The sequence below is a fragment of the Pinus tabuliformis genome, chromosome 4_1 (genome assembly GCF_031772625.1).
Source record: "Pinus tabuliformis cultivar Carrire ecotype Pingquan chromosome 4_1, CPIR1, whole genome shotgun sequence".
NCBI lineage: Eukaryota > Viridiplantae > Streptophyta > Pinopsida > Pinales > Pinaceae > Pinus > Pinus tabuliformis.
This window is the reverse complement of record NC_142303.1, coordinates 186,898,525-186,914,894: the sequence shown is the minus strand read 5'-3', so window position 1 is coordinate 186,914,894 and position 16,370 is coordinate 186,898,525. Positions and strand designations below refer to the sequence as shown.

The 16,370-nt window shown below is 35.5% G+C and overlaps 1 protein-coding gene across 1 annotated transcript in view; it reads left to right on the top strand.

The window, feature by feature from the left end:
* LOC149174833 (uncharacterized) overlaps positions 1–16,370 on the top strand; it is a 48,183-nt gene that overhangs the window by 27,338 nt on the left and 4,475 nt on the right. Inside the window, exons 3-4 of the mRNA XM_089420982.1 lie at positions 1,511–1,765; positions 1,865–2,356. Of these exons, the coding sequence (XP_089277108.1) occupies positions 1,511–1,765; positions 1,865–2,356 (747 nt within the window). The remainder of the gene's footprint in view (positions 1–1,510; positions 1,766–1,864; positions 2,357–16,370) is intronic.

Below are 16,370 nucleotides of genomic sequence, written 5' to 3'. Positions count from 1 at the left end.
AGTATATAAAACTCTGTTTTGGTAGTTCAATTGTGATTTTAATATAAAACTTAAATTTAATATTTATTTTAATAAACTAGATAAATGTGAAAGGTAGATAATAACTTTAACGGTTTAATAAAAAGATGGATTTGAAATTTAAAACTTATTTTTATTATTAGGAAATATTGGAAATTAGTGAATGGTTTTTTTTGTAATTTTTAATTTTTCATAAATATTTTTATGAATTATTTGATAGTTATGTATTTAATTTTTTATTTTTTTTAAATCAATGTGATATTAGTATTTATCAATTTTATTATAATACAGTCATATAAATTAAATAAATGATAAATAATAATAAAATATAAATTTATAATATACACTCATCATTTAATACATCTCACTTAAACAAACTTAAAATATTCATAAAAATTAATTAAATAATAATAATAATAATAATAATAATAATAAAATGAACTAATATATGAATTGAATATGTATACACTTAATAACATACTAATGATTATTTAAATTTTAGTTTAAAATAAACAAACTTGACCATGAGAGGTAGTCATAACTGACTAATTTCTCATGATTTTTGAATAGTTCACTTAGCACTCATTGCATGAGGGACAATACTTGCTAAGGTTTTGCAAATGGAGTAGCAAGCTAAGTGGGCTTGATTGTGGGGAAAACTCCACAGTTAAGCGCTCTTGAGCCAGAGGAGTTCTGGGATGGGTGACCTCCTGGGAAGCCCTAGTTTCAATCCCATTTCTTCACCCCTGTGAGCATCACCCGATGCAATGAGTGGTGCAAGCCCCGGAAGTGATGATTGATGCTATGTGATTCATTTCACTAGTTTCAATCCCATTTCTTCACCCCTGTGAGCATCACCTGATGCAATGAGTGCTAAGTGAACTATTCAAAAATCATGAGAAATTAGTCATCTCATGGAAATGGTCATACATGAATGACTTACTTAACTCAGTTGAATCCCAAAATGATATCTAATATAATGCACTGGGTATACCCCATACATAAACAAACTTATCCACATTCTATAATAACTCCTCCAAAAATTAATCACCAATATAAATATCGAGATTTGAATTATTTTATATATATATATATATATAAAAGAAAAAGTAAATAAAGAATACATAATTTGACTGCGCATAGTTCACACGTCCTAACACAATCGACCTCTTGGTTACCAGTCACTGGGATTCCCACTTTTGAGTGAGTAAGGTGACGTCAGACCAAGATATTTCAATTATATAAGTATTGATGGGTCGCGCAGTATGAGGTTCTTATTGATTAACAACATTCGCAGAATAGCAAGAATTTTTGTAGCAGCACCGCTAAGTCTATGCACGGTCTCCACTGTTCGACGACAATCAGAATCGTAACGAATATGAACTTTCCTGCAAGGGATTCTGCAGCCTCTCTCTTGACCTGCCAAACAATTAACCTACTCTACTTTATTATTCTTCTTCTGGCCTTCATCAATATTACTCTTCGTGGACAGATTTGCAACGCAGTGACAGAGACGCCCACAACTGTATGCGATAGCGGCAACTATACAGAAGACAGTACGTTTGAGCGCAATCTCAATACTCTCTTTGATAGTCTTGCTCAAGGGGCGAACCAAACTGGGTTTAACACCTCTGTTTCTGGCGGAGTATATGGTCTCTTCCAGTGCAGGGCAGACACAACAGTCGACCAATGCTACACTTGCTTGCAATTGGCAACGACTACCATCCGACAAAAATGTGGGAGAACCGTTGGCGCTCGTACTTGGCCTTTTTACTGCTTCTTACGTTATCAAAACTACAGTTTCGTCGGAATAATGCAGACAAATGTTGGGGCTAATTACGCTTAGCCATTTGGCGGGGACACGGGTGTCTTTATCCCGACTGACTTTCAAGCGTCTGCTCAGAATCTCTTAAACAAATTGTCACACGAAGCAGCAAATGACACGAAACGATCTGCTTACGGTACTGCCCTAGACTCGTTTTCTCAAACGATTTACGGTCTGGTCCAGTGCACCAGAGATCTAACCACAAACGACTGCAACACATGTCTAGCCTTCTCAATCAATAGCATATTCAAATCTAATCCGACTGCAGGAGTTCAGTATTGGAGCCGAAGCTGCATACTTCGCTATGAAATATATCCGTTCTATAATTCGAGTCTGCAGCTTCCAGCAGTCCCTCCAGGAGGGGCAGCTAATTATAGTCCACAGAACAAGTCTTCAGACAAAAGAACAAACATAATTTTAGGTGTTGTGGGTGCGTTGGTTCTCGGGTTAGTCATAGGCGCGTTCGCAACGGCGAGAAGACTGAAGTCTGCCACAGCTCAAGCGAATACCAAGGTATTACTGCCACATCATTCATTCTATGAACTCGTTCGGTATTGCATGTTATCTAGCAAATGCTAATCTAAACCCGCGGTTTGATTGAATGTTCAATGCATTTTTAGATTTATCAAACCTCAATGCATTTTTAGATTTATCAAACCTTTAGATACATAGGTGTGGATGGTTTTGTATAAAGATGTTTCCCTAAATAATATAGAATCAGGATTATTGCAAATGATTTTAAAATTTTCACTTTTACTTAGCTTTAGGGAGACAAAAGAAATGATTTTAAAATTTTCACTTTTACTTAGCTTTAGCGAGACAAAAGATCAAAAGGTTTAAGTTTATTGAAGTTTATAGGTTTTCAAAATCCATAATTATAAGTTATATTCAAAGTTCTCACAATCGGATCGAAGAATGATTATCCCTTGAAACTTTAATCAATCCGCTAATTATGAAAGAGAACAAAGGTATGTCTGCCACATATGATGTGTACGTAGGTGTTGAATATATATATTTTTAACCAAAACGAGTAGAGATTATATTAAAGTGAAGCTGCCGTCGAATCCGGCAGTGAATAATAGCATTAGAATTTTATAATTTCGAACCTTTAATGTTCAAGAATGGCCAAGTACAGCCTTCTGATCTGCAATTGATCGAAAGTGAGGCTTAGACAGTCTCACTTTTGAGCTGCATCTTTCAAAACTATGTTTAGAAATAATGAATTAAACAAAATCATATAAAATAAGATAAGATTTTAACATTCATTTGTATTATGATAAAGTTTGATAATTTTTTAAAGAGATTTACAAATATATATTTAGAACTTGTTTTTTTGTTGTGAATTGTCATATAGGAAAAAGTTAAATAAGTTATTTAGATATTGTTTTTCTTGATATAAGATGCCTACCACTAGATGTTTCTTTTTCATTAGATGTTATCATTATGTGCTAGGCAACGTGGCTACCATAATAAAGTTTGATAATTTTTTAAAGAGATTTACAAATATATATTTAGAACTTTTTTTTGTTGTGAGTTGTCAAATAGGAAAAGGTTAAATAAGTTATTTAAATATTGCTTTTCTTGATATAAGATGCCTACCATTAGATGATTCCTTCTCATTAGATGTTATCATTATGTGCTAGGCAACTGTTGAAAATGTAATTTCAACCGCACATCAGTTGACTCGTGGAGGAGCAGTTAATGCACCCAAAACCACTCATCAAAACCACCAGAGCATATCAGGCCGCCTTTGATCATAAATTAGTTTCTGTATAATCGAGCCCTATACAATTATACTCAGCCACATGGTCCTCTATATACGTCAGCAGATCTGACATTTCGGAGCCTAACGATCAGCACAAAAGGCCTCCCGAAATCCTCCACCGCCGTCGATTGCTCCATCGTTTTCCGCCGTCGATTGTTTCAACATGCACTCGAAGGTGCATTAATTAATCTTGCGTGGAGTAAACTCAAACAACTAACTCAAACAACTGACCGCCTGTTCCGTCTGAAAAGAACTAAATCGAATTTAATGCTGGTCGTAGATGTTAGGTGTAAGTTTTAATGTTTTAAAAAAATCAACGGGAGTAGTTTAGTTTTCATATACGGCATATATTTTTTTATTATTGTCTTGCATATACATCATATATATGTTATGCTTTTTGTTGGAAGGGTTGTAATGTTTCATGTTTTTTTTAAGCGTTGACCATTTTTGGTAATGAAGTGTAGAACACAGGTGCGGGTTAAAAAAAATATAACGAGCCAAATGAAAAATGTGCTCTGTATGGTTGATTATTAAAAAGAGGATATATGCACAGCAGTGTGGGGAGTATGAGTTTTTGGAGTTGCATAAGTAAATTTTTTTTTTACAGCAGTATGTGTAAAAATAGTTTTACATCAATAAATGTAAAAGGGGTTTTACAACAGTAAATGTAAATGGGTTTTTACACACTAGCAGTGTAAATTCTAAGGAGACAGAGTTTTATTTTGTTGGCTGAATGTTATTTTTGGTGAATCCCTCTCAGTAAAAGAGGATGAATATGTATCAGACATTATATTCATTATCATTTTATGGTGGTGTGATACTCTGTTCTCAAGAAATTTTTTTAAAGCTTCCTTGTGCAAAGGATCTTGTGGAGAGAAGGAAACAAAGCATTGCCTCTATGTGTTAAGTTTGTTTGTTTTTGGGATTTTACCAGAAAAATCCCCAACAGTGGTATCAGAGCAGGCTTAGGCTCTTTGAAGGTGTTCAAGAAGCTGAAGGGAGGAGTCTTTTGTTGCAGCAGTAAATCTTCTCCAGCAAAGTGAAGTCTCAGGCAAAAGGTTTAGGTATTCCTCAAAGTTTTCTTTTTGTTACTGCTGAAACAGTCAGTGTTTTAAAATACACAGTCAAGAAATTGAAGCATAGTTGAGGATGCAAGGAATGGCTAGCACCAGTACTAGCATGGGTACGTTTAACACCCAGTTCCCACAGTTTAATGGGAAGAACTATGACTACTGGTCAATAACCATGAGAGCTTTATTTATCTCTCAAGATTTATGGGAATTAGTTGAATATGGGTTTGAAGAACCAGCAGATGAAAATCAATTTAACAACTTAACTCAGGCAAAGAGAGATCTGCTGAAGAGAAATAGGAAGAAGGATGCAAAAGCCATTGTATTGTTGTATCAAGCAGTGGACCAGAGTGTGTTTCCAAGGATAGCAGCAGCTAAGACATCCAATGAAGCATGGCAAACCCTCAAAACAGCCTATCAAGGCATGGAGAAAGTAAAGACAGCAAAACTACAGTTGCTGAGGAGAGATTTTGAAAATCTGAGCATGAAGGAGTCAGACACCATTGACTCATTTTTCACACATGTAATTGGTCTGGTCACACAGATAAGGACTCATGGAGAAACCCTTGAAGAAAGGAGGATTGTGGAGAAACTGTTGAGGGTCCTACCCTCAAAGTTTGATGTGATTGTCACCACCATAGAAGAGACAAAAGATCTCTCAAACTTTTCAGTTGATGAGCTTCATGCATCACTGATAACACATGAGCAGAGGTTGAGTAGAAATGAAAACTCATCTCTAGAGCAAGCCTTCGAGACCCAGATGTGCTTTGGAAGAGGAAGAGGTCAAGGCAGAGGAAACAAGAGAGGAAGAGGTAGAAGCCAGAACAGAGGTGGAAGGAACAGCCCAGCAAATTCTCAAGGAAGAGGCATCAATCCAAATCAGAACCAAGGCCAAGGCAGCAGCCAACAAAGAGGACAACATCATGCTCAAGGACAAAGGTATGAAAAATCCAATGTCCAATGCTATTATTGTAAAAAATATGGGCATTATGCCAGTGAATGTAGGAAGAAGCAACATGATATGAGTAATAGACAAAATGCAAATGTCACTAGAGAAAACATCAGCGAAGATAATGTGTTGTTAGCTTGTAACATGGCTGAAACAAACAGTGAGGACATATGGTTTTTAGACTCAGGTTGCAGCAACCATATGACAGGAAACATAGCCCTCTTTTCTGCCCTGGATAAAAATGTGAAATCAGAAGTCACACTAGGAACTGATAGCAAAATTTCTGTTATGGGAAAAGGAGAGGTAAAAATATTTACAAAGCAAGGAGAAAAGAAAACCATAGCAGATGTCTACTATGTCCCTGGAATGAGATGTAACCTTTTGAGTATTGGACAGCTTGTTCAAAAGGGTTACAATGTTTTCTTTGTGAATGATGTGTGCACCATCATGGATATAGCACCCAACAAACGATGCATTGTTGAAGTGAAGATGACAAAGAACAGGATGTTCCCTCTTAGAATAAGGGCAGATTTGAAAAACAAAGGAGAAATTGCAACAGTCACCCAAGAGGCTTTCCAAAGCGTGCCAAAGGATGAAAATTGGTTGTGGCACTTGAGATTTGGACATCTCAATTTTGGAGGTCTAAACTTGTTAAGCAGAAAAGGAATGGTAAGAGGATTACCATTGATAGAGAAACCGGACAGCCTTTGTGAAGGCTGCATATTGGGAAAACAACATAGAGAAAGTTTTCCATCAGGGAAAAGCATAAGGGCAAAGGCACCCTTAGAGATCATCCACTCAGATTTATGTGGACCGATGCAAGCTCCATCATTAGCAGGCAGCCAATATTTCCTAACATTTATTGATGACTTTACAAGAAAAACTTGGGTATATTTTCTTAAAAACAAAAGTGAAGTGTTTGAAAAATTTCGAAATTTCAAAGCACTTGTGGAGAACCAAAGCGGGCTGCATATAAAAGTTTTGAGAACTGACAGAGGAGGTGAGTATATCTCCAAGGAATTACTACGGTTTTATAGAGAAAACGTAATTCATAAACAGTTTACAGCTAGGTACACCCCACAGCAAAATGGATTTGCTGAAAGGAAGAATAGGACCATCATAGATATGGCGAGGAGCATGCTGAAGGCAAAGCATTTGCCAAATGATTATTGGGCTGAAGCTGTAAATTGTGCAGTGTATATTTTGAACAGGTGTCCTACAAAAGCAGTGTTGAACAAAGTGCCGGAAGAAGCATGGAGTGGGAGAAAGCAAGGTGTCACCCACTTGAAAGTTTTTGGATGTGTGGCCTATGCACACATTCCAGATCAGCTAAGGAGGAAGTTGGACAGCAAAGGGGAGAAATGTCTTTTCATTGGATACAGTGAGGAATCCAAAGCCTACAGGTTGTATATCCCATCTACCAAGAAGTTTTTTGTCAGTAGAGACGTTCAGTTCATTGAAGAGAAAGCTTGGGATGGAAGCATAGAGAAAACAGTGAATGTTAAAAACTGTTTGTCTCATGATGAAGATGATGAGGAGGTGGCTGAAATGCATCCCCAAACAGCAGCGCCAACATAAGAACAGCAAGGGACACCATTGAGGATAAATGAAAGTGCTTCTCCAAGCACATCACAAGGAGGAATTTCAAGTGCATCTTCAAGAATTTGTACACCAAATGAACGAGGTAAGAAGTTTAGAAATCTAAGTGACATTTATGATGAAGGAATGAATTCCTTATTTTCCTTGTATTGTCATGTTGATGATCCTATTCATTTTGAAGATGCAATTAAAGATAAGAAATGGATAGAAGCTATGGATGAGGAGATGAATGCCATAGAGAAAAACAAAACATGGGATTTGGTTGAGCTACCAAAAGGCAAAGAAGTCATTGGAGTGAAATGGGTCTACAAGACCAAAAACAATGCTGAAGGCAAAATAGAAAGACACAAGGCAAGGCTGGTTGTCAAAGGGTACAAGCAGCAATATGGGAGAGATTATGAGGAGACTTTCGCCCCGGTTGCAAGAATGGAAACCGTGAGAGCAGTGCTGTCTATAGCAGCTCAAAACAAGTGGAAAGTTTACCAAATGGACGTGAAGTCAGCATTCCTAAATGGAGTGTTAATGGAAGAGGTTTATGTTGAACAACCTCTAGGCTATGAGAAGAAAGGTGAAGAGCACAAAGTGTGCAAATTGAAGAAAGCTCTTTATGGGCTGAAGCAAGCGCCAAGAGCATGGTACAACAGGATAGATTCCTATCTATTGGATAATGAATTTGACAAGTGTGAAGGAGAACCCACCGTCTACATCAAAGAAAAAGATGGTAAAATTTTAATTGTTGTCTTATATGTTGATGATGTTATTTTCACAGGTAATGATGATCAGCTCATTAAGAATTTTAAATCAGTCATGAAAGAGGAATTTGAAATAACTGACATGGGTTTCTTGAGATACTTCTTAGGCATAGAAGTAGATCAAAATGAAAAAGGAATTTTTATCTCACAAGCTAGATATGTAAATCAAGTGTTGGGCAGATTTAACATGCAAGAATGCAAAGCAGCGATCACTCCCACAGTAATGGGATTAAAACTCAGCAGAGAGGACAGCAGCAAGGATTTTGATCCTAGTTTGTACAAGAGTATTGTTGGCAGCCTTATGTATTTAACAGCTACTAGGCCTGACATTATGTTTGCTGTTAGTTTAATTTCCAGATTCATGGAGAGGCCAAAGGAGGCACATTGGCAGGCAGCAAAAAGAATTTTAAGGTATGTCAAAGGTACCAAAATGTTTGGCATATTATATAGTGTCTCAGAAAGTTCAGATTTAATTGGATACACTGATAGTGATTGGGCTGGAAGTGTAGATGATCGGAAAAGCACTTCCGGTTATGTTTTTCATATGGGTTCAGGAGCCATTTCATGGGCTTCTAAGAAGCAGTCCATTGTAGCATTGTCTATAGCAGAGGCTGAATATGTGGCAGCTACAGCAGCAGCATGTCAAGTAGTTTGGATGAGAAGAATGTTGAGGAGCTTAGGCCAAGAGCAGGCAAAAGCAACAATGATTTTTTGTGACAATAGCTCAGCTATTGCATTGTCAAAGAATTCAGTGTTTCATAAGAGAACGAAACACATTGATACAAGGTTTCACTACATCAGAGAATTGGTGAACAATGGAGAAATTATCCTAGAACATTGCAGGACTCAAGAACAGGTAGCAGACATCTTGACAAAGCCATTGGATCAGAAAAGCTTTGAATTTTTGAGGAAGTGTCTGGGTATGACCGAATGCCCAGCAGTTGAAATTAAAGGGGAGTGTTGAAAATGTAATTTCAACCGCACATCAGTTGACCCGTGGAGCAGCAGTTAATGCACCCAAAACCGCTCAGCAAAACCACCAGAGCATATCGGACCGCCTTTGATCATAAAGTAGTTTCTGTATAATCGAGCCCGATACAATTATACTTAGCCACGTGGTCCTCTATATACGTCAGCAGATCTGACATTTCGGAGCCTAACGATCAGCACAAAAGGCCTCCCGAAATCCTCCACCGCTGTCCGATTTGCTCCATCATTTTCCGTCGTCGATTGTTTCAACATGCACTCGAAGGTGCATTAATTAATCTTGCGTGGAGTAAACTCAAACAGCTGACTGACTGTTACGTTTGAAAAGAACTAAATCGAATTTAATGCTGGTCGTAGATGTTAGGTGTAAGTTTTAATGTTTTAAAAAAATCAACGGGAGTAGTTTAGTTTTCATATACGGCATATATTTTTTTATTATTGTCTTGCATATACATCATATATATGTTATGCTTTTTGTTGGAAGGGTTGTAATGTTTCATGTTTTTTTTAAGCGTTGACCATTTTTGGTAATGAAGTGTAGAACACAAGCGTGGGTTAAAAAAAATATAACGAGCCAAATGAAAAATGTGCTCTGTATGGTTGATTATTAAAAAGAGGATATATGCACAGCAGTGCGGGGAGTATGAGTTTTTGGAGTTGCATAAGTAATTTTTTTTTTTTACAGCAGTATGTGTAAAAATAGTTTTACATCAGTAAATGTAAAAGGGGTTTTACAACAGTAAATGTAAATGGGTTTTTACACACCAGCAGTGTAAATTCTAAGGAGACAGAGTTTTATTTTGTTGGCTGAATGTTATTTTTGGTGAATCCCTCTCAGTAAAAGAGGATGAATATGTATCAGACATTATATTTTAATGAATAGAAATCATTTTATGGTGGTGTGATACTCTGTTCTCAAGAAATTTTTTTAAAGCTTCCCTGTGCAAAGGATCTTGTGGAGAGAAGGAAACAGAGCATTGCCTCTGTGTGTTTAGTTTGTTTGTTTTTGGGATTTTACTAGAAAAATCCCCAACAGCAACTTGGCTACTAGGCTTAGTCGTGGGTGTTTAAGTGTGAAGCCATGGCTTAAATATTTTTAGATGTTGTTGGAGTTGAGGTGATGTGATGTTGATTGTTGATGAAGTAGGTGGAGCTTACATAGCTTGGGGTGGCAGGGCACATTTCTAAATGAACCCTAACTCTAGATGTTACTATGCTAACACTGATGAATGTAAAGCGGGTGCCTACTAAATTGGGGTGGGAAGGCAACACTTCAAAGGGATGATCGTGATATAAAAACTCATGGATTTTGGGTGGGGTATGGAGACACTATAAATGTGTTGCAGACTTTGCAACATAAGTGGTCATGGATTTTGTAGATGTTGGGATGACGCAAAGAAACTAAGACATCATAACTAAAGAATGTGTGAAGAAAAATATAAATATTAACAAAAGAAGTGAATGTAAAATGGCTAGAAAACAAGAAGATATAGCGGCTGGAAAATAGGGAGCATGCTAATAGCAAAAATTTAAAGCATAAAAAAAACATTTAGATTAGGCCTTAAGGAGTAACTTGCTCTGATACCAATTGATCTTAGGTGAGGCTTAGAGAGCCTCACCTCTCACCTGGATCTTCCTAAAACTCTGGTCAAAATTAATGAATCAAACACAATCACTCAAAATAAGATAAAACTCTAACATTCACTTGTATTATTATAGGGTTTGATAACCTTTTAAAAAGATTTACAAATACTTACCAAAGAAAAAAAAACTAAATATTACTTTTCTTGATATAAATTATAGATGTTTCCTTAATGTTATATTATCAGCCAGGCAACCTGGCTACCCACTTTCTCAAAGTACTATCCTTGGCACTGTAGATTCTAATAAATTGATTTAATTAAAAATTTAAATTTGCAAACCATAAACCTGGATAGTTGATTGGGGCACTAATGATCCTTATGAAAACTCGATTGAACATATGTTTTGTAGTTAACACTTTGATTCAATTTATGACTGAGCCTCTATATGCGCACCAGGTCATTGTTAAACATGTCTTGAGATACTTACATGGGACTATTAATCTTGGATTGAGCTATACTGCTCGATATCTGAGGCTACATGGTAAAATAATGATGAATGGGCTGGAAATGTTGTTTAAAGGAAGACCACATGAGGGTCTTGTTTTAGGCTAATATCTACCATCATGATGTATGAGAAATTTTCTGGTGATAATCACATCAAATTCATTTGTCGACACATTTTGAACCAACCACTGTGGTTCATTGTCAGGACAATATGGACAATTGGATCGTGGCATCAGGTTAAATAGAGAGATTGGATGAAGAGAAAAATCATTCCAACAACTATAATGTAATTGTTACTTTTGACTGGACCAAAAATTAAGAGAAATATGTGTGTATATATATATCTATATATATATATATATATATATATATATATATATAGAGAGAGAGAGAGAGAGAGAGAGAGAGAGAGAGAGAGAGAGAACCAAATTCATATGGTTAAATATAAAAATACAAAAAATAGAATAAGTTAAATTAAATAAACTAAAAATAAAAGGGAATTAACCAAAGGGTCAAAATTAACTAACAAATAGTTAAGGGAACATATGAGGAGGGAATTAACGATTAATCCAAGGAGGAGAAATCAAGAGGAGAAAATTGAAATTTAAAAATCCAGGGTTCAAGTGAATAAATCAATAAAAATATAAATAATAGAATAAAAATTGATACCACCATAAATGAATAAAGAAATGAAATAAAAATTCTAAGAGGAAAGGACATGGATCCAACAATTGCTAATTTTCTAGCCATTGTCCATGCCTAGATTACTTGGCCTCTTTTCAATTTCTATGTCCTCCATAAGCGACGATGAAATTGATCAAACATTGCAAAAACTTGAGCCTCTTCAATGCATATGTGATGCTTTGTCTTTTCTGCTTTTTCTACCAAATCTGAAGAGCGGGCCCTCCCATGCTTGATGTCGGCTGCGTAGTCATGAATACTCTGGTTTATTGAGCAAGAAATTTCACCAATGTAGGGTGTTCCACAAGAACAAGGGATAACATAAACACCTTTCATATGTGTGGGGTCCACTGGGTCTTTTACAGATATCAAGGAGCTTCGAATGATGATAAGGGGTCTAAAGGTTGAGGGAACCTTATGCTTCTTTGGGATTCTCACAACTTTGTGTGTGGTCCCTTGGATGAAAGGAAGATGCACCCGTGAAATCTTATATTTGGGGTCCTGTTTAACCTTAGGACCTTTGGTAGATTTAAGGAAAGTTTTAAGACCTTGGTGCCTAATATATACATTATTATTGAAAACATTAAGGAAATGGATTTTCTCATCAGAAAGGTGGTTCTCGTCAGAAATTCTCAGTGCAAATCTACCATCATATCTTGGATGAGAAGGAAACACAAGTTTGTTGCTCTTAGCATGGTTGAGGCTGAGTATATTTTCTGTTATCATGGATAGTTGTGAGGTAGTATGGTTGAGGAATCTCTTTGAAGACTTGTTTGAGCAAATTCTCGATACGACAGTGATATATTGTTATAACATGAGTGGGATCCATCTAGTAGAGAATCTCATGTTCCACAATAATTCCAAGCACATTGAGATTAGATATCACTATATATGAGATATGATGTAGAGAAGAGTGAGAACATTCCATCACATTTCAATAGACGAGCAAATAACCAACATGCCCACCAAGCCTTTACGAAAAGGGAAGTTCTTTGTCTTCAAAAAGAAGCTTGGATTGGTGGATGTGACCCTTCCGACCTGCAGCTGATCATGAACACTAAGTTATGCTCCTCCCCCCTATCTATGATCCTACAGAGGGAATGAAGCCAAATAGCTCTTAGGGTTGAGGGAACTCTGCACTATAGGGTCAACAGATCCTTTTCATTTTGATAAGTTGATCTCCCTATCATCCGGGACTTGTTAGAGTATACCATAATATGCATCCTACCTACAAACTGGGCTTGCTGAGATTGCCACTCATTTGGCCAATGAGTGAGGATATTCTTAGGTTGAAAGATCTTTACCTATGGTAGACACATATGGTAAATCGATCTCCCTAAGTCTGGGATGCATTGTGTTTGACCACTTAGTCTTCAAAGATCAAGTTGGGTGACATAGGGTCTAAAGATCTTTACCCTTTTGGTAAATTAACCCCCCTACTATCTCGATGGATTTTTTTTTATTAGCCAATTGGACACGGGGTCGACAGATCTTTTTCATTTATGGAAAATTCATCTCCCTTATTTTCTTTGATACAGAGTAGGTAGATCTTTACTTTCATGGTAAATTGATCTCCTCTATAATGATTCTTCTTCTTTAGATTCAAGAGTGTTCAACAGATGAGTAGAAATGAGTAGAGATGAGTAGAGTTGAGATGCAATATGATACAATGATCACATTGACAAGACATTCCAGATGTTATTTATGATGCAAATGGAAATTCCTCCCTAGTTGAGAGGGACTGTTGAAATTTGACAGCTCAGGGAGAAATTTGTTAGTTTTTCCATTACACCAAAACCTACAGGAATTAGTAAAATTCCAAATCATTATCATCACCTCTTTTAGTTATCCCAGGGTGTATTCGAGAGTGGAGGTTAGTCCATGTAAATGATTCCCAACAAAGTAAGTGTGAAAATCCAACAAAATTCCCTCCTTTGGAAAGTCTTCCTCACCCTCTAAAGACCCTTATAGCCCTTGGAAGAATTTAATTTTCACAAGGGAAAATATTTTTTTTAGTCTAGAACTGCATCTTCACAAAAAGTACAAGTCGGCCTAGGCAAGGAAGATTGACCTCATCAACCACATATAAATAGACATCACTTCACATCACTTAGAGGCATCATCACACAATCATTTCTTCTCTTCATTGGTTCAACTACTTCTGAAAATTTTATGTCCAAGCTCACGCATGCGAAGTTGAGAGGGTGTTTTTGGTGACCATAATTGACTTTCTGTTTGGGACTTTTTTGACCAACTTTGACTTGGACATTTTGATTGTGTTTGACTGAATCCTTTGAATTTATTTGAGTTTGATATTGAGGAGGATGTTGACCAAAATTTTGGGTTGTGTTGACTATTGTTGACTATTTTTGTTAAACTATGGCTTTCGTGGGTCAACTCCTTGACTTTGACCAAATTTGAAGGCTACTTTGAGGATTGTTTTGACCGAGTTTGACTAAGAGAAGGAGGCTAAGACAAAAAAATTTAGAGAACTTTGATCGTCGAATGTTGACTGGTTAGTGTAGAGTTGATTGTTGTTGACTTTAACCAGAAATTGCAAATTTAACTTTTGACAAAATTTATCTTTTGGGATCATATTTGATTGGATATTGTATGATTGGTTTGGATAGTCAAGGCTTTGACCTTTGACATGTTATTGATGTACTTGGACTGGGTAACTCTCTGTTGAACATTTGATGGCAATATAATAGAAAAAAAATTTGGAAAGGGCTTCCCCCTTGGGTTTTCCCCTAGTCTTTGACCAAATCATTGTGTCTTTATTGTTCTTGGTTGTCTTCTGTTGGTGCATTTAGTTTATTTTTCTATCTACTATTACTTATTATTGTTGGAAAATTGAAATCATATTAGATAATTGATTGCTAATTCAAGAATAATTGTAATAATTGATTATGTTAGCATATAACATTGAAAATTTAACAATCTCTACCTAGAAACTACAACTTTGATTAGGAAAACCCACATTTAAGTTGCTTTTAACATTTCTTACCTATAATATTCTAAAACATTTAATTTAAAAAAACCATTTTGAGTAGGATCTTCATGTGCACCTCTATTCAAATATGAAAATATATTTCTTAATTTACTTTGTTATAACCAATATTCTTAATCTAGAAAGATATTAATATGCTTCCACCATGTTAAATATAAAATAATTAATTTTCAAATCAAGGAAAATTTGTAATTTGTTTAAATAATTTAGGTAAAGTTCAGGTTTAATTTTTTTTCCCTTATGTCTAAAAGCTAATAATAAAGATATATCAATAATTTATGACTTAGTAATAATAGAGACATCTTGACCTATTATTAACTCTTCTAACATTATTAAATGAACCAAACATATTCTTTTCATTTAGAAAACATATCATGAAATTCACCATCTTTCTAACCATAAAAAAATATAAACTATATTACCTATTCAAAATCACAATCCAATGAAATAGGAAAAAGTTATCCAGAACTTATCTCTATGGCATGGTCTATAAATTCTTATTAGGAAAAAAAAATAAACTATAATAACTATTCAAAGTCAAAATTCAATGAAAAAGAAAAAAGAAGCTGTGAACTTATCTTTATTGTATATTACAAAAATATATAGGCAAAGTCATAATTCAATGAAATGCGAAAGAGATATCCCCAATTTATCTATATTGCATAATCCAAAATAGTTCTGAAATCTACAATAAAGATAAAAATACTTTTCAAATATATATCTTGGCAAAATTAAATCCTCTCAACGGGGGTGGCTGGCTGTGATTCACAGAGAAAAGTATATGGTGAACATAGGTCGGAAGTAACAGATACACTTTGGTAAAATCAAAGTCTGAATAAACAGACGTTGTGAACCACAAAAAAATAAGGAGGATAATGTGGACATGCATCCCACGGCAATCAAAATCAAAATCGATGTCGAGAGAATAAAGATAAGGTAGACGTATGTCACAAGTATTGCAAACTCAAAATCCGAGTCATGGCAGGCTGTGAATCACAGAAAAAAATAAAGGATTCACAACGTTAGAATCGTAGTCAACACAGGCTGTGATACTTATGGAAATGGCTATAAATGGACAAAGGAGAAGTTACAAGAAAGAGAATCGGAAAGTTCCCCTTGCCGTATGGCACATGGAATCGCAGTTGTTGGCATACCTCGAAATGAGTTCATTGCTAAACAAGGAATGGAAAATATTAATATTAAGTAAACCATGATTGGTTTTATTTATTAAATATTATAGTAGCTTTATAATAGAAAATCAGTAAATCCATTATTAATTTATTTGTTTAAAATTTATCATCTATATTATCAATATGATAGATTGATTAGATACTCAACTTTATTATTAACTGATAGTTTAAAATTTAAAATTGTTAATAAAGTTTCAAAGTACTAGACTACCTCAGCAACCAGATTTGCAGATAAGCCTTTCGATTCACTGATTGTTTTGCATTTTGGAGGGATTTTATCTTCATTAATGTTGTAGAGCGTTGTTGAACCCACCAAACATGTTCTCATTTGTATTGTGCAGTTATTTAGTGGAACCATGTTTATTTTAACATTGTTATTAATAGTTATTTGATGTGAAACAGGGTTTGTTTTAATATTTTTCATGTTCTATAGGTAT